A 27,819-nucleotide genomic window follows, 5' to 3' on the forward strand; every position below is an offset into this window, starting at 1 on the left:
GAAACAAGTCAACAAATCAAACAGAGAAATGGGCAAAGGACATGAATGAGCAGCTTACAATACATAATATAATGGCACAGAGGAAAGGCTTGTTCTTCACTGATCTTAACGGCAAAGCTCCAGAGGCCTGCCAGAGCTGGAGGAGGTGGGGAACAGGCCCTTTCTAAGATCGGGGTGAATCACGGTGACCTTTTTGGAAGTGACTTGGCAATATCTGTTGAAATCCCCTTAGCCTGGGAATTCCATCGTTACTTCTACAGAAAAGTCTCCTGTGTTTGCATGAACATTTCCATCATGATCTTTACACACAGCACCATTTGCAACAGCGAAAGATGTAAATGACTTGAAAATCTACCGAAAATACACAAGGACCTGTTTAGAAGCAACAACACACAAATAACGCATGAAACACTATGCAGCTGTGAAAAAGCGGATGCACGTGTCAACACAATGTCACCAAAAGACCTCCCAAGCACACGATGAAACTTCAAAAAAGCAGGTGGAGAGCAGTGTTCCGTGTATCTCCAATGCCCTTCTACCAGATGACTTACATGCTGACGTGGCTATGTCTCTACAGGAATCGATTATTTAAAGAATGCAAAAGAAACTAAGGGGGCAGGGGTTGAGAATGGGAGAAAGACCTTCTTTATGTTTAAGACCTTTTACGTTTAATTTTTTTTTTAATGGGTGCATGAGATACACTTTCAACTCAAGTTCTGCTAAAAGGAAAAGAGAAGAAGGAAAAAAAAAAAAAGGAATGTAAACTCCGGAGTACTTACACACCCAGACCTGAATTCCAGATCAACCACTTACTGGCCCCAAGTTTGTGTCCAATGGAGATAAAAACGAAGCCCTTCCTCCTGGTGGCTGGATAGGCTAGGTAAGAGGAGCTCCAAGAGGTTACCGTAGAAAAGTAGAAGCTGCTGGTCTCAGACTCCAGAACACACTTTGTCTTTCCCTCTCAGGGGTCCAGTGGACACGAGCCCTTCTTCTCTCTCTTTGCGTCCCACTCCACAGACAGGGAATGGCAGGGGCAGCGGGCACAGCCCGGCACACTGGCTGTATGGCCCGGCCTGGGTGGGGAGTGGGGGCTGAATCTGGGTGTACACTGAAGTGCAGGGGGTGCCCTGGGAAAGTTGGCATCGTCAGCTCATTCGTATTTATATTTCTGTGTCATTTCCTCTGAACTCACAGATAGCCTTTTTTTACGAGCAGATGTGGTTTCTAGGGAAAGAGTTCCGCCACCTTTGGCCCACTGGTACCCACTTCCTGAACCTCAGGCTGCTGGGCGATGTTCTAAGTGAAGGTCACACTGAGGACAGATCCTGTGCAGGGCCAGGAGTCCCAAGGGGACACCTCCCTGTCCCCTGTTTTCCTCAGAAGGGCGAGTCAGCAACAACAGCCCTGAACCAAGGCAGGTTGGGGGTGTGAGGCCTCCAGGGACACGGGCAGGCCGAGCAGCACCGAAGAACCACGAGCTGATGGGCACTGTGGGCCTACTGCACCCAGGGTGCTGGCTTGGGCACTGAACTACAGCAGGAAAGCAGGTAACAGGCCTGGGCTCCTGCAGCATACACCTGGTGGGGAAGACACCCTAGGACCACATAGATAAATAAGAAACGGTGATGGTGAAACACAAGGGTGAGGCCAATAGAACAGGGGCATGGAGCAGAGAGAGACGGGCATACCTTAGGATGAAGAGTCGGCAGGTCCTTGGCTTAGACCTCAGACGTGGAAAGGAGGGGGTGGAAGGGGGCTGGCACTGAGGGGAGCGGAGTTTCCAGCCAAAGAGAAGAGCAAAAGACCCTGAGGCTTGTCAAGTATGAGTAACAGAAACAAGTCCCAAGTGACCGGAGATGGGGAGGAAGGGCCGGTGGTAGTGCCAGGGAGGCCCACTGATGGGGTAGTACAGGACATCACATGCCACCCCGGAGCCTGGACATTACTCAAGGTCCTTGGAAAAGTCACCAGAGGGTATAAACAGAGGCATAACCCTCTGGATTCAGTTTTAAAAAGATCCCTGGGGCGTCCAGCAGCTCTTGTGCATCATCTGATTTAATTTTTAAAACACTCTATATGGTGGGGCTTCCCAGGTGGCCCAGCGGTAAAGAATCCCGATTTACAGATGAGGAAACTGAGGCACAGAGAGATACTTGAAGGGTCCCGGAGGTCTCCAGAAATAAAGACTTCAAGCAGTCTGAACTGCTCATTCTCTGGCACCCATGAATTGGGGTGAGCTGTCTGGGGTCGCTCTGGACTAGCTCCTACATCTCCTGGGCCTCAGATTTCCCACCTGTAAAATGGGAGCAGCAAGAACAAGTTCTGGGAGGTGTGGGAGCCTCAAAACGTAGCCCAGGATTGAAAGCACGCAGCCTCAGTACCGGCCTGGCCCAGAGCAAGCACTTGGGCCCTGGAAGCTGAAGGACGCTCTTGGTCTGGGCCTCCCCGGACGGATGGCAGTCCCCCTCCACTCAAGGTCTGCCCCCAGCCCAGCATGGGGAGGGGTCAACAGCTCCCGCCTGCCACCACAACCACGCGCACACTCACCTCTCCTCCCGGCTGCTGGGTCCACTGTACACGCTGCATGGAACACACACAGCTGCCCCGGGGTGCGAGGCAGGGGGACAGACTGCCACCCACACTCTGCCTGCACTCACTACACGGGGATCCCACGTAGGAGCCAGCTGGAGGTATCAGCGGAGAAGCTGCCCTCCCTCTGCGGGTACAGCCCCTCCTGGAGAAGATGTCAGGCTCCAACAGGGCGTGGCCACAGCCCCCTAGCCAGCGCCATGGAGCAATCCACCTTCTCTGAGCCACACCTCTGCCCCCCAGCAGCTCCAGGGGCAGTGTCCTCTCCACTTGAGCCTCAGCTCAGTCCAGCCTGGTGTCCCCCTCTCCAGAGCCGGAACTCCCAAAGTCCCCCAGCAGGGCAAAGTTCAGTCCACATCTGAATTCCTAGTAGGAGCCCAACAGGGTCAGAGCCGCAGAGGGCAAGAGCGGAGGGCTGTGCACGCTGACTGGGTGGCGGGTACACAGCCCCCAGGGTGGGGTGTCTAGAGAAGAAATGAAACCGTGGAGAAGGAAAACATGACCTCTGTTTCCTGTATCAGCCTGTCCCCTGGGAGTAAAGATTGGGTAAGAGAGACCCTTTTGAGGTCCTTCTTACATTAGTAAGGCTTTTCCACGAATTAGTTGTATATTCAACTCTTCTCGAAGTAAAGGTTACCCATTAGGGAAGGGATGGGCGACTAGACTTCTAGGTGTTGCTGGGAAACGAGTAGACTGCCCCCCGCCGCCCCAGTCTCAGTAGTGATTCCTCTGCGGTAGGGCTGGCGCAGAGAAGGTGGAACTGCTGGGAGGAGGGTCAGCCCATTAAATATGACCCAGGGTCTCCTTGGCCAGGGGCTCCTACAGGAGAACCCACAGCCCCATCCCCACCCCAGAGCCAGGAGGCACCCAGAAGACACTCTGAGCTCTTTTTCAAGCTCTGGTCCACTCAGACCCTGTGTGTCGAAACCTACAAACACATGTCTGAGCACAAACACATGAATCCCTGTTCAAACACAAGAGCACGCCCCGGAATAAATCCTGGGAATACAGAGGAACTGACTCCTACACACACACACACTCACACACACACTTCCTCCTCCTCCCTGCCCACCCTACCCCCAGCCCCAACATACAGCTTCTGGGGCCAGCTGGGCCCCCTCTGCCAGGGTACTCTCTTCCCCCATCCCTCGAGGAGGGCACTGCCCACCGGCTTCCTTCAACTTCAGCTCCAGCTCCACCAGAGTTTGTTTGTCAGGCTGCAGGTCCCTTGGGCTGTCAGCCAAGGAGCCTGAGCTTCGGGAGGAGCCAGGAGTGGCTGAACCAGCCCTCTGGGGATCTCTGCATCTCCAAAAGTTGAGTAAAGGGAGACCGTGGGCTCCTGGCTTGGGGCAGCCAAGCCCAGCTCCCTGGCCGGGAGCCCCACACCCCTGTCAGGCTCAGAAGAACCTGGGAAGGTGAGTCGCGAGGGAGGCAGGCTGCAGGAAAGCAAGGGAGGAGGATGAACAGTCTTGTAAAGGTGTCCCCGGGGGTAAGGGAGTGATCTAGGGCAGCCGGTGGCCAAGGTCAGGCAGGGGATGGAGGCTGCTGCCCTGGAGGAGGACACCCCCACCAGCCCCTCGTGCTCACTCACCACCCTCCTGGCCTGTCTCAGCCTCTCTGCACCTGCAGCTAATCTTCACCCGCCCGCACACAAATCCAGGACACTCCCCCGCCCACCTCCTGCCCCATTCGAGCCCTTGTGGGCTCAAGTCCTAAGGCACGAGCAATTCCACACTCAACCTGGCACCCAGTCCTGGCGGTGGAGGAGGGCAAGACTGGGACAGTCAGGGCCTGGGGACTGAGGCTTCTCGGGCTTGCTTGGCTGGTTTGTGCCTCGCCCACACCACCTCTCCCCAGAGCTGCTGGCCCGAGGTCCCACAGGACGCCCCTGGGCGGGCATCCTAAATCTAATGGAGGGTGGTGCCCAGAGTCAAGCCACAAGCCAGACCGCTGAGTGCTCCATCACTCGGGCCCAGGAAAACCCCAAGCTCGGCCAGCAGCTCCTCCCCTCTACCCTTTTAAGACCCGTCCTTGTTCTCTCAGGCTGGAAGGGCGGCCTTCACACCAGCAACCCCCTCGGGGCCAGCTCACACCAGAGGCTCCTTCCAAGGGAGCTGGGGCCATAAGCCGACTCGGAGCAACTGAGGCATGGAGGAGTCACCGGCCCAGAGAAGGCCCAGGAGGCCAGCCTCTGCGGGGCCCTGGCCCCGTCTGCAAGTGGGAGGCCCCATCCATCCTCTTCCGAGAGCCCTCATCCTGCCCGGGAGCTGTCAGGATCAGGGTCCTGGGACACACCCAAGCCTGGCCAGCGCACCTGGCCTTCCTGGCCTGTCAGTCCAGCTGTTCTAGAAAGAGAACATTTTCTTCTCACTCTATTTGGATAGCTGCAGGGACTGCCACAGGGAGCAGAGAGGGTCTTATTATTGATGGAGGCAGTGTGCAGGGCCACCAGCCTCTGAAGGGATTGAGGGCCTGGACCTGAGATGCCTCGGATGGGAGAGTGAGTGCTGAGCTGGGAGGCCTGGGCCCCCCTCCCCAACAGGCTCAGCACCACCACAGAGAGAATACCTGGAGTGGCTCCCCAGGCCCAGGTCCTGGGAGACGGACTCCCATCTTTAGGGAATGTGATCAGTGACTGGGTCGGGTGAGGACACCTCTCAGGCCCAGGCCCCAAGCGTCCCCCACACTCCGCTCCCCTCCTCTGCAGGTCCTGGGCTGACAGGTGGGGGCTCCAGCAAGGAAGACAAGGCATCCACAGGACAAAGGCAGAGGACTGGAAACCGATCTTCTTCCCACCCTGGGAGGCAAGAAGTGGAACCGCGGGGTCGAGCCAAGCACCTCTCCTCCCTCCAACCCTCACTATCTACCTCCTCGATGACTAGTCTCTCCCGCACACCCCTCCCCTCTCCTCCCAGTCCCTGTCCCCTTTCCAGCCGCCCCATCCTGGTGTCTCCTTGTCCCCATCTCCAACTCCTCCTGCCTGCCTCCCCCGCCCCGGTTATGTAAGGGGCCCGGGAACACACAGAGGGAGCTTTGTTGTCAAACCAAATCCATACGGAGCCGGGAACGGCCAGCGCAGCTGTTCCCCATTCCCTCCGCCTTGGCAGGGGTGAGACATCGGGCAGGAAGCCCCTACACGCCTCCCTTTTGGAGGGGGGGGGGCGAATGCTGGCCCCAGGGTCCCCAGGCAGCTGAATGGGTGGCCAGGGATCAGTCACCATCGCGTGGGACCACAGCAGGGGACCAGTTGGCCCCCAAGACAGAGCAGAGCCTGGGTGCAAAACCAGGGCCCCAAAGCCAGAGAGGAGAGCTCAGGGCTGGGACAGGGCTGCACAGTGAAGGCCTCGAGGGGTGCCCAGACTGATACCAGTGCACCCTATTCTTGTCTGCCCATGGATGCAGGCCTGCGTTCTGTCAGGCACACAACCCATGGACACTCATCTGTGCTCACTTGAAAGGCATCTGAGCAGAACTCTCCTCTCTGCTCTGACCAGCCTCCGCCACTCCAGGTACCTCTGGGGAAAAGCCTTTGTGTTCTGGGGAGAAGAGGGTGGGGAATAGAGGTCAGAGTCCAGAGAAGCTCCACCAGCCAACGCTTCTTGGGAGGCGCTGTAGGTCTGGGATGAGAGCCTGCCTTCCCGCCCAGGAATATGTCCAAGGAGGCAGGTAAGGGCCCAGGAAGCTAAGCGTAAGATGAGAGCATTGGCACTTGGGGGCGGCAGGCCCTGTGCCTTCACCAAACCCAACTGCTGGACAAGCCATCTCAGTCGAAAACACTGGGGCTGCCAAGGAGGAGGCCCTCCGGAGTCTCCACGGCCTGCAGGGCGACCGCCCGGCCCACCCGAAGTCCAGCTGCCATGTTAAGCAGAACAGTGTGGGTGCCAAGACCTGCAGTGGGGCGGGGTCAGAGGGGCAAGGGAAAGAAGGAAGGGCAGACACAAAGGAAATGGGGTGGTTGGAGAAGAAGGGGAGAGAAACTGGAAGGGGAGGGAAGGAAGGCTGTGGCGTGGATGCTCAGGAAAGGGACCAAAGATGGGACTAAAGGAAAAGAGGACATGGCAACCCACTCCAATATTCGTGTCCTGGAAAATCCCATGGACAGAGGAGCCTGGCAGGCTACCGTCCATGGGGTCGCAAAGAGTGGGACACAATTTAGCATAAAGGAGAAGTGAGAGAAGGGCCCACCCAGCCCGAGAGGATGCCCCCTGGCAGCTCTCCCACACCCTCTGAGACAGACAGGTGGTCTAGGAGAAGCAGGATACGGTGGGGGCATTTCCAGAGAACTGGTCCCAACCCAACCAAGCCCACCGTCAGCCATGCCCCAGGGGTTTCAGCCTCAACAATCCTACATCTTTGGAACCTAGAAGATAAACCAGGACTTCAGAGAAAGGAGAGATAGGGGCAGGGGGGAGCACAGGAGAGGTAGCTCCTGCCTGGGGCAAGAGTCCCTCTGTGACCTGAACAGTGAGTTCCTTTTCTGAGTCTCAGCTCCCACCTTTGCAAAAAGGAGTTACCGAGAGGCTACTGTGTGCCAGCCCAGTGCCGGGGATGCAACGGGAAGTCAGGCGGTCGAAGGTCCTGCCCTAGAGTCAGTCTAACATCAGCCTGGACCTCTGAGGTCTCCCCAGCTCACGACGTGTATTGTCTGTGCCGCGTGACCGATCCCGTGTGCCGCATTGTTAGCCCAGTTATCAGATGTGCTGGTGGAGAATCAGGGTTCCAGATGTGCCGAAGATCACACAGCCGGGAGCAGACAGAGAAGACAGAAAATACCTGCCCGGCTTTCTGGCCCCCAAAGAAAGTGCTCTTCAGTCACTGGGCCCCAACCTGAATCACAGAAAGCACACCAGCCAGCATTTATAGAGCCGGACCGCAGGTGCTGGGACGTTATTGGATATGCGCTCTCAAAGCAAAAGTCACTAATGAGGAAAGGAATGGGCGGTTAAACTTCTAAGTGTTGCTGGGGAACGTGTAGACTGCCCTCCGCTGTCCCAGTCTCAGCAGTGATTCCTCTGTGGTAGGGCCGGTGCAGAGAAGGTGGAACTGCTGGGAGGAGGGTCAGCCCATTAAATATGACCCAGGGTCTCCTTGGCCAGGGGCTCCTACAGGAAAACCCACAGCCCCAGCCCCACCCCGGAGCCGGGAGGCACCCAGGAAACACTCTGAGCTCTTTCTCAGGTGATCTCTGCTCTGCTCTGGTCCACTCTGTGTCAAAACCTACAAACACATCTCTGAGCACAAACACACGAATCCCTGCTCAAACACACTCCGGAATAAATGCTGTGAATACACAGGAACTGACTCCAACACACACATACACACACATATGCACTTGACCTTCCTTCCAGACAGAGAAGACGAGACCACCTACCCAGATCCTTGGTCCCCAAAGAAAGTGCTCTTCAGTCTCTGGGCCCCACCCTGAATCACAGAAAGTGCACCAGCTAGCATTTACAGAGCTGGACCCCAGGTGCTGGGACATTTTTGGAAATGAGCTCTCTTTCAGAAGTGCTAATGCGGCCCTGCCCTCCCAGCCATCTGAGCCCCTCTGGGCTCATGGGGGTGTGGGGGACAGGGTCCCCTGATGTCACAGGTTGGGGCTTGAGGGGTGTGCAGGGCCATCAGGGAAGCCTCAGGACGGGCTCTAGTTGGATGCTGAAGGACACCTGCAATCTAGGAAGGGGATGGCCACAGGCACCCAAGTCACTGTCAGGGACCAGTGGAAGCAGAGGCCAGAGCTGAGGACATGGACACGTGGCTAGGGAGGTAAGAACAGTCCTGCTGGAACCCAATGGGGGTTTTCGAACAAAAATGGTTTTAAGTCAAGACACCCTGTCCCACTTTCAAATGCAATTTTGTATGGGGCTCCAATACGTAGAAGGAATAAGTGAGGTTGTTTGGGTTGAAGCGAGAATGGGGGTGAACCCTCTCCCCTTACTGCTGAGATGAGACTGTAGAGGGTTCCACTCCTGGGGCGCTTTTCTTGGACCCAAATAAATTGTGGGCAGGAGGGGAGGTTAGGATCAGGACCTGAAGGCGGGGGAAGGGGGATGGGAGCAAGAAGGTGACCAACTGGCCCTGGTGTGAGGACATAGGGCAGATGCCCTCTTAGGGGGCAGCTTCCTGCTTATCCCCTCCTCGGGGGACTCCTGCTTGCCTCTTTCAGGTCTGAATAGGCTGCTGGGCCAGGTCCTCAACAGCCTGTCAAAGGGGAAACTGTTCTCCCTTCACCCCAAGAAAGTGTGTGCGTGCACAGTCAAATCTGACACTTTGCGACCCCACAGACTGCAGCCCGCCAGCTTCCTCTGTCCATGGGATTCTCCAGGCAAGAAGACCGGAGTGGGTGGCCATTTCCTCCTCCAGGGGATCTCCCTGACCCAGGGATCGAACTCATGTCTCCTGCATATCCTGCATTGGCAGGTGGATTCTTTACCACTGGCTCCACCTGGGAAGCCCTCACCCTAAAAAAAGGGGGAACTGGAGCAGGGACATGGTGAAGACAAGGTCATATCCGATCTATATCCTCCATCCACTCATCAAACAAATATTTACCGAGCATTTATTATGTTAGACACCATTCCAGGCAAGAATAACACGGCAAAGAGCACGACAGGTTTCTGGAACTTACACGAAACCACTCAAGAGTCAGGGAGGAAAACACCTTGAAAGTTCACACCACAAACATGCCCCTCCTGTGCCTGCATCGCCTCTGGACCATCCCTGTCAGGGTCATGGTTGAACATCATCAATGACACAGCACATTCCCTGCCCACCCCCAGGCAGAGTCTTCCTGAAATCTCCAGATGGCCTCACTGAGGACCTGGTTCCCTCCCCTCTCTAGGCAAGGGAGCCCACAGAGCGCTGGATGCATTGTTAAATGTGCCAGTTTTATTTTTCATCACAACAAAGCACGAAGCTTCATCTCGAGTCTTGCTGGCTCTGAGGCTCTTGCTCAGAACCCAAGGAAACGAGCCAGCTCCATTCTCACCTGCCCAGAGCGCCCAGGTCCCCGGTCCCTGCCATCGCCCATCTGCCGCTGTTCCCTTCCCATAACCTTCGAGCAATGGGTCTCCAGGGCAGGGCCCTGCCACCCCCACTTCTCTCCTGCCAAGCCTGCCAACCAGGCCTCCCTCCTCCTGATCGGAGTAACCTCTAAGAAGCAAAAAGGATGTGGGTCTTTGAGGATCCTCTCTGATCCTGAGCCAGCCCAGGACGGGGTCCAGGAGCACCCTGGAACAAAGGCACTGTGGCCCAGCAGGAATCTGGGGGTGCCGGGAGCAGCTGCCAAGGCAGGTCCCCAAGCTCAGACCCCAGAGGACCCCTCCCCATCCCCTTGTGTCGCCACTGTTGCCGGATGAGGCCTTGTGGGCAGCAGCCAGGGAGCCGCATTTCCAAGGAATAGGAGCCGGCGGGCAGGCCAGATGGAAGCAATTACCGGCGGGAAAGCAGGAGAGGTAGGCGCTGGCAGGGGCTGGGAGGGGCCACAGGAGCAGGGAGGGAGGAAGGGGAACCTGGCCTTGCCCAGATGAGAGAGACAGGGGTTTGGAAGCCCAGGACCAGCCGGGCCAGATGTGGGGTTCAGAGCTGCACAGAGTTCTGTACTGCGAATTAGGAGGGCCACGTTCCCCTTGGTCACCAACACCTGATAGCCTTGAGCAAACCCTTTCACACCTTGAGACTCGCCTTCTTCATAGATCTCAGGGAAGGGTAAGATGAGCTTAGGGAACAGTAAAGAACTGGGCTGAAAAGCACAAGATTTTGGATGCAGGCAGAGTCCCAGCTCAGCTGCTTAGGAACTATGTGACCTTGGCCAAGTGGTCTAATCTTCCCACGCTTCCCTGTCTTCATTTACAAACGGGCTTAATGAAAGAGTCACGTGAGCTTACATGAGGCGATGTAAATAAGTGAACAGCACAGCTTTTTTTTTTTTTTAGATGTTTATTGGGCCAGGCTTTTATTAAGCGCTTGATAGATAAATTGTAACCACTTCTGTTCTTCGCTAAGTCCCTTTTTACTAGAAGGCCAGGTATTTGTGAAGGCTGCCCCAGCAGACGACACAGGGCAGACCATGGATGCAGGAGCATCACCGAAGGCCCTGGAGCCTGCACCCTGGTGGAGGGTTTGGACCCACGGCAGAAACAATGGTGTGCCAGCCCAACACCCTGCAAATAGCTTCTTGTCCTCTTTCTAGCAAACATGATCCCCACCCTCCACAGGAGAGCAAGATCCCAGAGTCCCCAACACACTCAGGCTTAGGAGTGACGTGGCACCAGGCCTTGCCCACCCTCAAGGCCCAAGTCGACACCCTCCTCCAACCCCCCACAGCAGCACCCTCCTCCCTCCTGGGCTTGGGGCAGAAGCTAGGGCTTCAAATTCTAGAACAATCACATCGTGTGTCTGCAGGATGGCTTTGCAGGGGGTAGGGGTGGCAGAGATAGGGCAGTCATCTAGCTGCAGGGCTACTGGTCCCAGGCAAGGGGCCAAGATTAAAAGAAAATCTGCAGCTCAGGATGGCCTTCCTCATCTGAAGAGCAATCAACACAGGGCAGCCCCTGGCAGAGTTTCCCCCTCTATGGGCCTCAGGGGCACCAGGCAGAGGCCCGTTGCACCTGCCTGGGGCCCAGGCATCACTACAGCTGCTCCCACTTGTAGCGAACACTTGACTACTTCCTCCGTCTGTAGACTAAAGGGCGTCACTCACACACACACACACGGATTATGGCACAGGTCAGGAGTAAACTGGAGTCCAGGCGTGGCCAGCAGCCCCTCCTAGCACACTCAGAACAAGCATGCACAAGTGCTGAGCGCCTCCGGGAAAGAAAGGGTGACCAACAAGAGAGGGGAATTAATGACTACAGGCACCCAAATCTGCCCGCCCTAGGCACTTCCTCAAGGAAACCAAAAGGACAAGAGTGGAGAAGGACCTGAGGTAGAGAGGTATGAGAAACCAGCTAGTTCCTGCAGAAGAATGCATACACCCAGGCAGCTGAGGAGTTGGGGGGCGGGGGAGGGTCAGGCCCTGTACACTTTTCGAGTGTCCCCCTACCTGACTGCCCTGCTCCCTAGCACCCACGGTCCAACCCCCAGGGCCTGGGAACTCAGCTGGGTTCTGGTGGCTGTCACAAACTGTAGGTCTGGTCCTCAGTCTCTGGGACCCTCTGGGACACTGATCTGAAGGATCTCTTTCAGGAGACTGGAGGTCCCCACCCCATCCTCATGGGCTGGGACTATGATGTATTTTTGCAAGCTGGAGGGACATCTTCTCCATGACAGAGAGGCCAAACTGTTGAGAGGCCAAACTGCTCTGAGTGGAGGAGTCCACCCAGAGAATGCACCCACACAGGGCCTGGGTGGGCACCCAGTGCAAAGTAGATGCCAAGCCAGCATGGGTAAACCACAGATGATCACAGGGCCCAGGAAGGGAGGTCTGGCCCCAGCTATAGAAAAGCAGGGAAGAAAGTGTTAAGTGTCAGTCACTCAGTCGTGCCCGACTCTTTGAGACTCCATGGACTGTAGCCTGCCAAGCTCCTCTATCCATGGAATTCTCCAGGCAAGGATACTGGAGTGGGTTGTCATTTCCTCCTCCAGGGGATCTTCCGAACGCAAGGATCGAACCCGGGTCTCCTGTATTGCTGGCGGAGTCTTGACTGTCTCCTCTATTGCAGGCAGAGCCACCAGGGAAGCCCTTCCTTTCTATGACTTGTTACAGTTCTAAGAGGAGCAGATTCTTGGTTCTAAATCCGAAAACTGGATCCTAGGAATCTAAAAGGGCTGGGAGGGTGGAGGGCCCAAAGAAGTCTGTTTCTGAGGAGTGGGAGTGAGTCACTGCTTTGGGAAGGGAAGCGGGTGAGGGACGAAAGGGAAATCAGCTCAGAAGGCGCCGAGGACTGCCTCAGCCTGGGCCTCCACTCACGGGTAAGGGACCCTATGGCCCCAAGCAGCAGCCCACTCCCAAGTCACGGACACTGATCAGCCTCCAGGTCTAGCACGAGTCCCCCAGGCTACTTTCTAACTCCTCCTACCATCCACCCTTCCCTCTGAAGCCCTGATAACCTGGGCTCTGGGAGGAAGGTCCAGACTCCTGGCTCTCCTTCAGGTGCTGGGAGGGAGGCCCAGGGCCCAGGGGACAGCCTCAGATCTCCCACCCAGCACATGGATGCTGAGGGACAGGGCACGAAGAGCCTCGCAGTGGAGACTCAAACCAAGCCAAGCACAGGCCAGAGGGACCTGAGCCATGTCAACTCGGGCAGGGGGTATTCGCCGATTAGCTCCCAGCAAAGAGAATAAGCCCTGGAAGTTCATTTCTAGGCCACAAGCAGCTGGCACCTCGTGGGCAACCTCTATAGGATTATGGGCAGCCTTTGGAGAGTCTCTTTGGAGAGTGTGGGAGAAATGCTGCTAAGAGCAGATACTCACATACCTTTGCCTCCGTGCAGGTAACTTCCATGGCACTCAGCACCTTAACGATTCCTCCCCACCCCCCACACTGAAGATGCCAGGGCGGGGGTCTGGACAGGGCAGGCGGCAAAGCACAGCTCAGGAGAGAGTGGCTTTGGTTTGCGCCTCTGTGCCACCCTAGCCGTGCCAGGCCCGTTCCCTAGGTTCTGCAAAGAATAAGTCTGCCTGAACTTGGCTTCCACACTGTGCCTCCAGTCCCCACGCCCTCCGGGGGATGGACAGCACAGGCTGCCCTGAGAAGCAAGAGGGTGTGCCAGCCTGTGGGTGGTCAAGAGGTCAGACGGGCACAGCTGAGCCCCTGGACACTGCACTGTCTGCAGCCCCAGCCCTCTGGCAGGAGCCCCCCTACCCTGGCACTCAGGACCCAGTCTGGGGGACAGGGGAGCAACAGCAATAGATGAGGCCTCAGATGGCCCAGGCAGAGCCTCCCCCAAGACTGGGAATGGAGGGGCCAGTGCTGACAGAACGCTGGCAGCTCGGGGTTTTGCCAGGGAGGTCCCAGCCAGCAGGGGCCCCAGGGGGGAACCCAGCACTGACAACTGAGCCCAGGGATTCTATCCAGAACTGGACTCCATCCCAACCCCATTCCTCCCCACTGCCCACCAGCCAGGCAGGTCCCAGAAAGAGTGGCCTAGGCCCAAAGACCCCCGGGAACGTGGATTGCTGTCTTGGGGACGGCCAGCCTGCAGCTAGCGACCCCCACGCTTGGGCTCTGCTTGGCGACCTTGGGTCTCCTGCACACAGGCGGCTCTAGCAGAGCCTGTCAACTCCAGCCAAGCCAGCCCGCCGACCTCCTGGAACTGGTGGGGCAGTTGTGGGGAGCAACCGCGGCTCGGAAGATGCGGAAAGCGGAGGCGGGGGGGGGGGGCCTCTTCCGCCTCGGCGCAAGGCTAGGGGCTAGAAACTTTCCAGAGAGGAGGACCGTCCCGTTCGCTCACTCCTAGGGAGCAAAGACAATCGGCTTTCCGTGGAAAATCCCATCCAGGGCAAGGAATCCCTGGGCTGCGGCCGCCCCTCCGGGACCCCGATCCAGACCCGCGCGGCGCCCACGTGCCCGGCCCGACCACCTCCCCTATCGCGGCGCCGGGCGGGGAACCGGGCGGCCAGGACCCGGAGGTGCTCCCCGCCCTCGCTGGCGGGCCCCACGGGGACCGGCCGCTGCGTACTCACCCTTGCGGGTGGCGCGGGGCGGGGCAGGACGGCTCCGCGCGCTGCTCAGATCCGCTAGGCGCACGGGCTGGAGGCGCGGCGGCTCCGCTCGGCCCGGTCCCTGTCCCAGGCGCGGGGCCGGCCTGGGAGCGGGCAAGTCCGCCTGCTGGGAGGCGGGGGCCCGGGCCCCGGCGGTGGGGCGGGGAAGGGGGCCGGACACGCTTGCGCACACGGCCGGGGAGCCGAGCGGGGAGCTGGCGGGCTGTAGGAGGAAGGGCGGGGTGGAGGAGGAGGAAGGGCTGGGGCGATCCCGCTTACGGGCGGGGCGGGTGGCCGCCGACTCGGGATGGTGCGCCGGCGGCGGCGGCGGAGCCGGCTGGCGGCGGGCCCCGGGGCGAGGGAAGCGGAGGGGTAGACCGATCGGGCGGGTGCGGAGGTGCGGAGGGGTGTGTGTGTGTTGGGGGCGAGGGTGTTGGGAGGGCGGGTAGGAGGACACTGGTGAGGTGAGGGCGCAGAGTTCAGGCGGGCGCAGCCTGTGAGTAGCATCAGCATGGATGTGCCCAGCGCAGCCCATGCACACCCTCCTGGAAACAATGAACCCCACAAAGCATTCTCCGTTCTCCCACGCGTGGAACCGCGTCTTTCTCCCCCTCGGTAAAGTGAGGCACACCCTTCCCACGCACAGTGGCCAGGTGCCCTGGTCAGAGACCTGCGCCGTCCCTTTGCCCGAGTCTGGCCCTGCCACCCCCAAACTTCTCCCTCTGTATTTCCTTTGCACACCCCTTCTTGGCTTTGAGACGCGTCTTAGTTTCTGTTCCTTACTGAAGGCACCAGGCATCCTGCCCCCAGGGGAAAAACCCGCCAGGCCCTTAGCCTAGTGCCTGGGGCCCACCCACCCCAATCAAGCCAGGAAACTACTCAGGCTGAAGAACCGTCCAGAAGTCACCCGCAGGACAATCCCCAGACCCCAAGGCACTCTCTCAGAGGTGAACAGCGTTTACTGAGACCCTTAGTGTGAAGAGCCGGGGGAGGGGGGGACAGCGGGCGGAGCGGGGAGGTGGGGGGCGGAGGTGGGGAGGGGGTAGCAGAGCTCCAAGGAACATGTAGGACCTCACCCCGCCACCCGCCAAGGAAGCTTAACCAGCTAGTGGCAAAGAGAAGGCTCACAGTGGACACCCACTCAAGGATAAGCTAGGATAGAAGCTAGTACAGATGAACTTATTTGCAAAGCAGACATAGAGACACAGAAGTAGATAATAAATGTATGGACCCCAAGGGGGGAAAGGAGTGTGGGGCCAATTGGGAGACGGAGATTGACATGTACACATTATTGATGGTAGTGGTAGTTTAGTTGCTAGAAGTAGTGTCCGACCCTCGAGACCCCATGGACTGTAGCCGGCCAGGCTCCTCTGTCCATGAGACTCCTGACCCAGGGATGGAACTTGTATTTTCTGCATTGCAGGTGGATTCTTTACCCCTGCACCCACCACAGGAGCCCATAATGACACATACTCACCCATACAGTATCATACAGAGTAGCCTACAATGCAGGGGATTCTTTAGCACTGACCCACCTGGGAAGCCCTACACTATTGATACTATGTATATAAAATAGATAACTGATAAGAACCCACCTTATAGCTCAGGGAACTCTACTCAGTGTCCTGGGGATATAGGTATACATAGAGCTGATTCTCTGCCATACAGCAGAAACCGACACATTGTAAAGCAACTATATACTCCAATAATTTTTTTAAACTAAAAGATTTCATTTAATACTGATGTTAATACAAAATGTAATCAGATGCAAATGCCATGTTATCATGTTCTTAAAGTCATTAAAAAGAAAAAAAAGTGTTGTAGGGTTTTATTTTCACCTTTCTTTTCCTAGCTGTCTTTTGTGTTCACACTCAGTCACTTCAGCCATGTCTGACTCTTTGTGACCCCATGGACTGTGGCACACCAGGCTCCTCTGTCCATAGGATTCTCCAGGCAAGAATACTGGAGTGGGTTGCCATGCCCTCCTCCAGGGGATTTTCCAGACCCTGGGATCAAACCCACATCTCTTATGTCTCCTGTGTTGGCAGGCAGGTTCTTTACCACTCTTACCACCTGGGGAGCCTAGCTGTCTTTTAGGTAGAGATTTTTGGTCTGTTTACTTCTTATGTGTCAAAGAATTTGATTAGTCTTATGTACTTATAAATTCATTTTATCTTTTTCTTGTAGTTAAACTGAATAAGGCCTAAAATAATCTGTTTCTATTTTTTGTTATCTTTTTTATTAAATTTATTTCTTTTTAATTGAAGGGTAATTGCTTTACAGTATTGTGTTGGTTTTTGCCAATCAACATTTGAATCAGCCATAGATATACCTAAAAAGAAAGAGTAAGTTAGCACAGGATTTGACTAAGTATAAGGCATGAGTAATTGACAAGGGGAGTTCACAGAAATGCCAGCTCTAAGTTCACTTCAGCCGAAACTGGAGGGTTCATGGTCTGAGAACCTGCGTGAGCTAAGTGAAGGAGGCAGGGTGAAGAGCAAGGGCCTCGAGCGCATCTACAGATGGCTGTCCATTCTAAATCACACCGCGCATGGTGGAGATCTTTGCTGCATCTCACCAGTGTCTAAATCACCAGTGTCCATGCATAATTAGTGCTTGGTTTTGTCAATCAAGCATTCACACAACAAATACTTATCTGGTATGAGCTCCAGCTCTGGCAGGGTGACTCACGTCCCTGCCGGGGGGCAAGGCTGAAGGGAGAGAGATCAGCCTCTCTGGTACACAGGGTAGGGGTCAGAGGGGAGACACCGACCCAAAGAGAGTAAAGCAATTCTCCGAAGCGACTAGAATCGCAGAGCTGAACTGAGAATCAGCCTAGCTTTGCAACTTTGCAAACTCTTTAATGAGCTCGACCTAAACACAGCTGGCAGTTCTTGTTCTGAACTACGTAAACTTCACCCTTTGGGAAAAACAGAACTGAAGGGCCAGCTTTGCTCCTGGAGACTTGATTTCCAACTCTGCCTCAGTTACTAAATAGCTTTAATTTTCTTGTTAGAAAAAAAAAAAAATGGAAGTAACTGTAGATTATTCAAAGGGCTGTTATTGATGTGAAATTAGGCAATGGATATAAATTTGCTCCAGCAGTACACAGTGCTGTTAAAAGTGTGTGCTCTTATCATACATGTGGCACCCCCTCCTCTAACCAATAAACTGTATTCAGATCTCCTCCCTTCTCCTTCCCCCAGCTTATCCCAGGCCTGGTTACTGAGGACCCAGAAGCTAACTGTCATCTAGACTCCTCCCCTCAGGGAGCAGTGTGCTCACTCAAGATCTTTTCCCTCCAGTTCTTTAACATAGCCAGATGCTTAGCTGGCTGCCTAAAACCCATATCATCTGCAGGGCAGAAGGAAAGCCATCCTGGTACTTTTCGCCTGAAGCCCCTCCCAGCCCACTTGCCCATCCGCAGGGAGTTGCTTAGCAAGAGGCAGTGTGGTGGGGTGACCCAGCTTCGGCTCCTAAAACTGTACCTTTCGGGGCCAGCTGTGCCAAGGATGCATTAAGACACCCTGAGGATCAGTGATCTGGGTCCTGGCCCCCTTCCGAGCCATATTGCTTCCTTTCCCACCTCCAGAGCACCCCCTTTACCTCTCTGGTTTGTCTCTGCTGTGGAGGAAGTTGGCAGACACAGCTCTGCTGGGGCGCCTAGGGGGCCTCTCTCTCTAGGGAGCAGAGGGAGGAGACAGAGGAGCAAGGGTTGTGGGAGGGGCAGGTGCATCTGGAGCTGGGAGGCCAGGGTGTGGGTCAGAGGCGGGAGCCCTTAACACATGCGCCTCCCCAGGCCTCTGGCTCCTGTCCCTCGCATGTGCCACGTTAGCATCCTGCCCACCGGGAGGAGGGAACAGCGAGATGCCATTTGAAGAAATAAACCCAATCCAGCATCTCAGACGCTTTTAAAAATAGCAACTTAGGGATGGTGTTTCAGCTCCTATTTTTATCAGATTTATATGGCTGGACGCTCAAGCTTTGCGGTTCCCAGGGTTCTCAATAGCAGCGGACATCACTATTGTAGTCTTAGAAACCTGCCGTAAGGCCAAGGCTAAAATGCATTCCAGGAACCTGTTGGCTGGAAGAGATTCTGAGAAGTCATTGCACACAGCCCTCGTCTCTTTTAGGGCCACGATCAATGAACCACAGAGAGTTTATAGCTTGCTTTTTGCCTTCAAGTCTCGGTTGCCATGACTTCAGTGCCCAGTCTAGGATTTCATGGCCTTCTAATCCGGAAGTCCTTTTTAATATCTAACCCAAATATATTGGCTGCATCCTTTAGGCCCTTCTGGCAGTAGGAAAATGGCAGCTAACATTTATGAATTCTTACCATGTCCACAAAATCCTCTTATTGAATCCTTACGAAGCCCCTGGGGGTAAGCACTGCTTTCACTAACTCCTAGCTGATGAGCAGTTACCTAACTTGCCCAAGATTATATCTGGATATGGTGTAGGTTCTGTGGAGGGGTCACCAGACCATGCTGGCTGTGAAAAGAATGTACAATAGGATGATAATACATTTCTCTATAGTTTTGACTTTCATTTCTTCCTGGTCCTGAAGGAAAAACTGGTCAGGATGCTATTGGACGTGCTGGAAGCCACGTTTTAGGTTCTGGCCATGCTGAGCCATGCTCTCCCTGAGTGTTGTGTCTTAGCTCATGGTGGTCGATTGGCTCTCATTTTAGCCTGGAAGTCTGGCTTCTCCTGGCATAAGCTCCCACAACCCCCTGTGCTTTTCTCAAAGTACTCACGTTCGTGGAATTACTTTGTAATTATGTCTATCGTTGTTGTTACAGATAGATTCAAGGGATTAGATCTGATAGACAGAGGGCCTGAAGAACTATGGGTGGAGGTTCGTGACATTGTACAGGAGACAGGGAGCAAGATCACCCCCAAGAAAAAGAAATGCAAAAAGGCAAAATGATTGTCTGAGGAGGCCTTACAAATAGCTAAGAAGAGAAGCAACAGGCAAAGGAAAAAAGGAAAGATAAACCCATTTGCATGCAGAGTTCCAAAGAATAGCAAGGAGCGATAAGAAAGCCTTCCTCAGTGATCAGTGCAAAGAAATAGAGGAAAACAATAGAATGGGAAAGACTAGGGATCTCTTCAAGAAAATTAGACATACCAAGTTTCATGCAAAGATGGGCACAATAAAGGACAGAAATGGTATGGACCTAACAGAAGCAGAAGATATTAAGAAGTGGCAAGAATACACAAAAGAACAATACAAAAAAGATCTTCATGACCCAGATAACCACGGGTATGGTTAACCCACACACACACACACCATCGATAATCACGATGGTATGATCACTCACCTAGAGCCAGACATCCTGGAATGTGAAGTCAAGTGGGCCTTAGGAAGCATCACTGAAAACAAAGCTAGTGGAGGTGATGGAATTCCAGTTGAGCTATTTCAAATCCTAAAAGATGATGTTGTGAAAGTGCTGCACTCCATATGCCAGCAAATTTGGAAAACTCAGCAGTGGCCACAGGACTGGAAAAGGTCAGTTTTCATTCCGACCCCAAAGAAGGGCAACGCCAAAGACTGTTCAAACTACTGCACAATTGCACTCATCTCACATGCTAGCAAAATAATGCTCAAAATTCTCCAAGCCAGGCTTCAACAGTACGTGAACCGTGAACTTCCAGATGTTCAAGCTGGATTTAGAAAAGGCAGAGGAACCACAGATCAAATTGCCAACATCCGTTGGATCACTGAAAAAGCAAGGGAGTTTCAGAAAAACATCTTCTTATGCTTTACTGACTAGGCCATAGCCTTTGACTGTGTGGATCATAACTGTGGAAAATTCTTCAAGAGATGGGAATACCAAACCACCTGACCTGCCTCCTGCGAAATCTGTATGCAAGTCAAGAAGCAACAGTTAGAACCAGACATGGAACAACGGACTGGTTCCAAATCGAGAAAGGAGTACGTCAAGGCTGTATATTGTCATCCTGCTTATTTAACTTATATGCAGAATACATCATGTGAAATGCCAGGCTGGATGAAGCACAAGCTAGAATCAAGATTTCCAAGAGAAATATCAATAACCTCAGATACACAGATGACATGACCCTTATGGCAGAAAGCAAAGAAAAACTAAAGAGCCTCTTAATGAAAGTGAAAGAGGAAAGTGAAAAAGTTGGCTTAAAACTCAACATTCAGAAAACTAAGATCATGGCATCTGGTCCCATCACTTCATGGCAAATAGATAGGGAAACAATGGAAACAGTAAGAGACTTTATTTGAGGGAGCTCCAAAATCACTGCAGATGGTGATTGCAGCTATGAAATTAAAAGATGCTTGCTCCTTGGAAGAAAAGCTATGACCAACCTAGACAGCACATTAAAAAGCAGAGACATTACTTTGCCAACAAAGGTCCATCTAGTCAAAGCTTTGGTTTTTCCAGTAGTCAGGTATGGATGTGAGAGCTGGACTATAATGAAAGCTGAGCACCAAAGAATTGATGCTTCTGAACTGTGGTGTTGGAGAAGACTCTTGAGAATCCCTTGGACTGCAAGGAGATCCAACCAGTCAACCCTAAAGGAAATCGGTCCTGAATATTCATTGGAAGGACTGATGCTGAACCTGAAACTCCAATACTTTGGCCACCTGATGCGAAGAACTGACTCACTGGAAAAGACCCTGATTCTAAGAAAGATTGAAGGCAGGAGAAGGGGATGACAGAGGGTGAGATGGTTGGATGGCATCACCGACTCGATGGACATGAGTTTGAGTAAGCTCCAGGAGTTGGTGATGGACAAAGAAGCCTGGCATGCTGCACTCCATGGGATCACAAAGAGTCGGACACAACTGAGCAACTGAACTGAGTTGTTTGTGGAAATTACTTTGTAATTATGTCTATCATTGTTGTCTAGTTGCTAAATCATGTCCAACTCTTTGTGATCCCATCGACGGTTGTTGCCGGCCAGTCTCCTCTGTCCATGGGATTTTTCAGGCAAGAATCCTGAAGCGGGTTGCCATTTCCTTCTCCAGGGTATCTTTCTGACCCAGGGATCAAACCCAAGTCTTCCGATTTGGCAGGCAGATTCTTTACCGCTATGCCACCAGGGAAGCCCAATTATGTCTATGTGTCTCACTAAGTTCCATGAGAGTTCTAGCTCCATATTCTTATCTTTAAAAAAAAACAAAACAAAACAGGGTAGATGTTCAAAACCTCGTTCTTTGAATTTAAACACTTTAAACAAATTTAGTCCATGTTTATTTTTTAACAGTGGCTAAAATTTGGTAACTTCAAGTTTACATAGACTTCAGAATCCAATGTAATTTCAATGAGAATATGGAGCGAACATAGGGTTGCCAACATTTATTTTGCTATGTGAGGGTTTTCTGAAAACAGCTACTGTTAATTATCACCATCTTCTTACAAAAGAAAGGTCCTTTTAGAGTTCTATGTACATGTTTGGAATAAAGATTTAGTACTTTCTGAGAAGGAAGAGTTAAAAGACCCACATCAACCTATTCAGAAATAAAACAGATCCATTAAACTCGTTTGGAAATACAAATATCACAAGAGAAACATTTTCAAATATGACTTTGTTCGCAACTATTTCTTGATTTGTTTCTCCATTCCAGGGATCTGTGTTCCTCAGAACTAGGCAACGTGGAGCTAACTGTCCAACTCCTCCTGAAATGTTATTTTTCTCAGTTTCATGAAGGAATGTTGACAAATATAGAACATTCAGCAATTTTGCCCTATGAGGAAACTTTTGGGCAAACTGAGAGGAGCCAAGGAAAAGCAGTCACGTCTTCAATCACTCTCCTCCCTCCCCAACCCAGCCAGGAAGAAAGTCGGCCAAGGACTGGGGCCCGGCGCTGGTAGGGAGCCCTCCAAAGTTTATGAGAAGGAGATACCCACCTCCGCTGCAGGAGAGCAGATGCTCACCGAGGACACGCAGCTAAACGCACAGGGACAGACGCCCATGCCGTCAGAGAGGACTGGCGGTGGCTCATCAGTCAAGCGGTGCTGAGGCTTAAGGACTCTGCTCAGGATGCTGTGTCAGGGGAGGTGGGGAGCTGGGTGGGTTCTGCTAAGTGAAGGCAGGAGGAAAGCTAAGGCAGAGGAGGAGACGGTTCTCATTCTGCATCCCTCAAGCTGAGGACTGTCTGTCTGCCCCCAGCCTGGGAGGCTGGGAGCTTCTTTATAGTCGTCTCTGGGTTCCCAGCCCTTAGGACATTGTCTTGGCTCAAAAGGCATGCAGTGAGTCAAAGCTTTGGACTCCATTGCAACCATGCCGCTTTGGCCTGCTGCGTGTACGATCGCCAGCAGATCCCTCTGTGGTGGATTCTCATCCCCATACCCTTTGACAAAGAAACAGGCTCAGGAGGTCTTGGGTCTGGTGCAATATGTGTTTAATAAGCAATGTGAGGAACAAACGAATGGAGCTTGGCTGTGAATTGGGTCTCCTGGTTTTCGGTCCAGGGTACGCAGAGTTAAGAGCCACCCTGCCTCCTCTGCCTCCGTTTTCATCCTCCTTTCACTCTGCAAGACCCACATCCTACCTCCCCTGGCAGTGTGTCCTGAGGGAGCAAGATGTGGTAACTCAAAGCCCCACGTTGACCAAAGAGCAAATGCTAGCCCCTCTCGGGCAGTGTGATGCGTCTGTCCCCTGGGCTGGAAAGAGGGCCTCGTGTGTTTAACTACACGTCACCAGTGTCTGCACCCATGTCCCTACTCTGCTGGAGCAGTGGGAGATGTCACTTTCCCAGATAAGCCCTTGATGGCTTCCTACAGGCTTTCAGCCTTGGGCGCTTTGAAGTCCCTTCCTGGCCTGGCAATTCTGCAGTCAGGGACCTAGGACTGTGGTCACACCTTGACCCCATGACCCAGGGCTTTTGGACTTCACTGCAACCATGTCACTGTGCCCTGCTGAGACACTGGATTTATCTTCTGGCTCCTCTATGGCAGTGTGTTTTGTCTTCTTGTCCAGATAACGACCTCAAGGCCACAGAGTCACTGACCAAGGAACAGAGGCAAAGGCGGGCGTCTTGGGCTTGCCTCATCTGCTTCTGATTAAGGCCCTCCCACTTCCAGGAGGCTGGCCTCCAGCCTTGCCAACAAGAGTTTATCAACAGGACTGGCTCACACATGGGAAGTGGGACTTAAGTGCTGGGGAGGGAAAGAGGAAATGCTGTCAGAAAGACTAAGATTATTTCCAGAAAAATTTCGTTATGTGGTTTTTTGGGGGGGACTCCCAGACATGTAGACCATTAGGAAGAAACACTAAGCAGGAAGAAGGAAGAGGAAGGTTGTGGCAAGACAGGAAGGAGTGAAAGCAGGGAGGCCCGGGACGTGAAGTCAGCCAGGAGGGGACCTGCAGGAAGCCCCGGGCCCTCCAGGTTGGCTGTGCCCACCCCCCTTCTCAAGACCTTCCTGCTAGGGTCTGCCCACTCCACCTCCCGAGACCATGCTGTGGGTCCATACTGAATGAGACCAACAGTTTATTCTCATGCTGGGAAGAAAGCAGTACAAAATACATTAAAAAAAAAAAAAATTCACTTGGTGCTAAAAATCCTGCTGCCCCCCCACCCCCAACAAGGGTGGTCTCTTCTCAGCTTCTCTGGGCCTCCTGCAGGAGCGCCAGGAGGGGGTCGTCAGCCCGGAGCGCAAAGGTGAGTGTGCGTCGCCGGTAGTGCTCGGGATCCTGCTCCAGGTTGTCGATCACCTCCGCCAGCAAGTGGGCCCGCTCCACGCTGGCACCAGGGGCCTCGAAGCCCAAGGCGGTGAAGTGCACGTGCAGGTGGTAGTACGAGGGTAGGTAGTGAAGGTACACGCGGAGGCGGTCCGCCGCCACCTGGTAGCGCCGCAGGATGGCCTCCTGGCAAGAAGTGGGGGTGGGGGTGGGGTCAGCTGCTGCCTACATGCTGGCGCCAGAATCCCTCCTGCCCACAGGCCCCACCAGCCTCTCTGTCACCCCACGGGTGGCTTTGGGATCCCTGTCTTCCATTCTAGGCAGTCAGCAGGTGCAGCTGACAAGCAGTGAGGTGGAGGTTTTCTTCCCAAGGAAGGGGACGGTGGCCTCAATCAGGGCTCCCCGCTCCAACCTGCTTCCTCGGTCGCCGCTGGGTCTCTAGGAAGTCTCGGTGCTAAGGACAGGGGCCCGGATTCCCAAGCCTGGAGGATTTACCAGACTTAAATCATCAAGTGGGTGGCAGGAAGCCTTTTTCTCTCAATCAGCACAGAACACAGTGAAGCCGGGCTGCGGCAGAGCTAAGGGCTTGGTGGCAGAGAAAGGCCAGGGGAGGGGACGTGGGCAGGGCTGGACAGAGCTGGGAGGCATTGCAGGATCCTCGGATTCTTGCTGGACTCCCAGCGGAAGAGGAAAGCATCACCCTTGGCCCCGGCTCCCTTGGCCCACCCCAACCTTGCACGGTGGCAGAGCTTTTTCTCCTCCAACCACCTTCAGGAGCCTCCAAGCCTCTCGGAATTAAGAGATTTAATTTCCAATGTAGGCCAATCCCTGAGGCGGCAGGGGTGAAGAAAGACAGGGCCCCAGTGGGCTCAGAACACACGCCGGGATTGTATTGTGCTCTGCTGATCGGGTGCACCCCTAGGGATCTGGGCATCAGGGTGACCACCTGGGCACCCAAAGGGCTTCCTGGAGGGCTGGCCCACCTGAGAGAGGGCGCTGGAGTTGCCAGGGCAGGTGCAAGTGCTGGCCTGACCTCCCAGGGGCGCCGCATCCAGAGAAAAGAGAAAGGCAGCTGGGGACATGGTGGGGTGAGCAGGTGGGTGGGAAGGCAGGTGGGCACAGTGGGGAGGGGGCCAGAGGGGAAGGAGAGTGGCCCAGGCAGAGCCCTGCCCCCAGGTCCTGGTAGAGCCTCGGAGCAGGGCTTGTTGAACCTCAACCAGGGGAAGCCTCTCCCCTGCTGGAAACCTTGGTGACAGCAGGCCTGGGATGGAGGTCGCACCATCCAATGTCTCAAGAGTGGAAACAAGACTGAGACTAACCCCACAAAATAACGGGTTCAGAAGGATCCCTCCAGATACCCAGGCCCAGAGAGGTGAAATGACCTGCCCAAGGCCACCCAGTGGGCTAAGGTCGAAGTGTCAGAACCAGGATCCCAGCCCCAGAATTTCATCCAATTCAGCAAATCTCCCAGAGGGAAAGTGTCCCAGAATGCCATGTGCTAGAGTGTTCAGCCTCTGCCCTCAGGGTACACCAGGGGACACACGCAGATCCATGTCAGGTCGTGGACCATCTACCCAAGAAACACGTGTGGCATGATGCAGCTGTCATGGGTAACCCTTGGATGGGAGGGCACCCCACATGTGACCTGCAGGACAATGTCAGGGAGCAGAATCGAGGACCCAAGCTGAGGAAGCCTGTGTGGGGTGAGGCAGGGGGGCTGAATGCAGAGCTGGAGGGCAGGGTGGGACAAGGACCAGGGGCTTCCTGAGGCCAACTACGAGCCTTCACAGGTCCCTGCAGGGCACCTAGAGAGAAGCCGTTTCACAGAAGGGTGGGGTGAGGAAAAGGGCTTAGGAACACAGGGGAATTGGAGTGTAACCCCTCTGGGCTCTGGCGTGGACTTGGCCCCAGGAACCTTACCTGCCCCTCCCGGAGAATGTTCCTGAGCAGCGGCAGGTGCTCTGCAGTGAGGTCTCGAAGCGACTTGATGCCCCGGTGATGGCAGATGGCGATCAGGTACAGGTCATCGAGCTGTGCGGAGACACGTGGGGTGAACCGGGCTCAGCAGGGGGACAACCACGGAGGCTGCCCATCCTGGAACTGCCCCCCGGAAGTCAGGAAGCACCCCCACCCCAGGGCCTGCAGGGCCAGTCGCTGTCGATCTGAGGGACACCGTGGCCGGACCCAACCCCAGGCAAGGTGGGCATCCACCTGCTCCGGGTGAACGAGGTTAGTGTAAGGGAAGAAGCCTGTGTTTATTCTGCCTGCTCAAAAATATCACATGAGAGTATTTACATACTCACAGCTGATGGGGAAGTAGGGAGGCAGAAGTGGGGGCAGTTCAAGAAAATGCCATGAGCCACTTTTACGGTCTAATCACATGTACTGAAGTAAGTGCTGTAAGACACAAGAGGAGAAGGGTACAGGAGACACAAGGAAAGACCAGTGAGGGTGATCAGAGAGGAGTCCTGGGAGTGGACACAGGGGACCTGGGTCCTGAAGAAGAGGGAGGGCTTGGGCAAAGGGCACTGAGTAGAGGAACAGTGAAAAAAAAAAAGGCTTAGCGGCGTTTGTGGGGGGAGGGGGACTCCGTGTGCCCGGAGTCGAGGCAGGTGAGGGGTGGAGAGGCAGGTGCCAGGGAAGGGAGCCTGGGGCCTGCAGGGCGGTGAGCTCCACCTCGCTTCACCCTCGTCTCCCTTGCCTCTCCCTTCCCGTATCTCACAGGGCTCATTCACAGCCCTTCCTGCCGTCCTTCCTGAAAACAGAGGCTGGCCCAAGACCTGGGGGTCACAGCGGTACAAAAACCCGAGGCCAACAAGACCTTGAGCCAGAACCTTAAGCCAGAGAGCAAACAGACTCTTCCTCTTGCCCAGAAAACCCTTCCTGTCCCAGTCTCCACTTGCCCAAACCCTGGCCTTGGCCAGTTTCACATCCTCATGCAAAGCAAGCCCCAGACACCAGGGCTCCAAGGGCCAAGGCCTGGTGCAGATCCAGTGGCCCTCAGCTCTGCAGGCCAACCCGCTAGATTCCTCAATGAGATAATTTGGGGACCATGAGTCACCCGGCCAAGTCCCCAAGGGCCCCAACTTAAAAAACTGGGAATAAGACTTTCCAGATGGTGCCTGATGTCCAGCTGTACTTATTCATGCCAACAGTCTCTCCATGCCACACACACTCGTCTCTGCCAGAGCCCTAAGAGCCGGGCTTTCTGCCCCAGACCAGCCACACATGAGTGCAGTGGGAACCTGCCAGCAGATGGCTAAGCGGTGCCCACCTGGGCCTCAACTCTGCCTGCAAGTCCCTTCTGGACCCTTCCTTCTCATGGCCTGTGTCCAGGACTCTTGTACAAGCTGAGACCCAAGAAGCAGCAGGAAATGAAGCTGTCTGAACTAGGAGTGTGTGCGTGTCTGTGGGTGTCTTCAGCCATTCCACACTGTCACTGTCACGGGCCCTCCAAACAACAGTAACATTTGTTCAGATGATATCTGTTGACAAATCCCAAAGATGACATTAAGTCACACCTCTCTGCTCCACTGGCATGGGATGAAGCGTGAAGCCTGTGCTGGGTGCCAGCTCACGGGCTGAGTGAGGGAAGGAAAACAAACCCGTCCTTTGATAGCAGACATGACCCCGGATTTTCCCCAAAGGGCCCCGGCTGCCCAGAGAAATGACCTGGAAAAAAAACAGGTGAGGGGCTGGCAAGGGTCTCCGACTGGCATCCCAGAAGGCAGCACATCAACCCCTCTGGGGAGACAGAGGCCATCGACCTTGTCTACTCTAAGGCAGGGCAGCAAAGTCAAAGCAACAGCCTCCCAGCGAGGGGCAAAACGGAGAACGGGTGGAGCTCTGGACAGCCATGGCTCCACCTCAGGAGAGATGCAGAGGACGAGGCTCCTGCCTGAGTGCCTTAGACACAAGGAT

The 27,819-nt window shown here is 54.5% G+C and overlaps 2 protein-coding genes across 15 annotated transcripts in view; both read right to left on the reverse strand.

Moving 5' to 3' along the window:
* Positions 1 to 22,383, reverse strand: part of ST3GAL4 (ST3 beta-galactoside alpha-2,3-sialyltransferase 4) — a 60,608-nt gene extending 38,225 nt beyond the window's left edge. For 4 of the 14 annotated variants that reach the window (XM_081535022.1, XM_081535021.1, XM_081535020.1 and 1 more), the window contains exon 1: positions 14,218 to 14,324. Coding sequence is in view for 10 of the 14 variants with exons in the window: in XM_081535014.1 (XP_081391140.1) it covers positions 22,125 to 22,190 (66 nt within the window). In the remaining 4 variants the exon portion in view is untranslated. Of the gene's footprint in view, positions 1 to 2,547; positions 2,719 to 3,683; positions 3,787 to 14,217; positions 14,325 to 22,124 lie in introns of those variants that run through there. The other 10 variants (XM_081535017.1, XM_081535013.1, XM_081535019.1 and 7 more) reach the window with 4 other exon arrangements.
* Positions 22,384 to 23,690: 1,307 nt separating this feature from the next.
* The window catches only part of DCPS (decapping enzyme, scavenger), a 42,996-nt gene continuing 38,867 nt past the window's right edge, over positions 23,691 to 27,819 (reverse strand). The window contains exons 5-6 of the mRNA XM_081535032.1: positions 25,819 to 25,929; positions 23,691 to 24,084 (exon numbers count right to left, since the gene is read on the reverse strand). Coding sequence (XP_081391158.1) covers positions 23,818 to 24,084; positions 25,819 to 25,929 — 378 coding nt within the window. The 3' untranslated portion in view covers positions 23,691 to 23,817. The remainder of the gene's footprint in view (positions 24,085 to 25,818; positions 25,930 to 27,819) is intronic.

This window comes from Giraffa tippelskirchi, chromosome 10 (assembly GCF_054371585.1).
Source record: "Giraffa tippelskirchi isolate mGirTip1 chromosome 10, T2T-mGirTip1v1.2.pri, whole genome shotgun sequence".
Taxonomy (NCBI): Eukaryota; Metazoa; Chordata; class Mammalia; order Artiodactyla; family Giraffidae; genus Giraffa; species Giraffa tippelskirchi.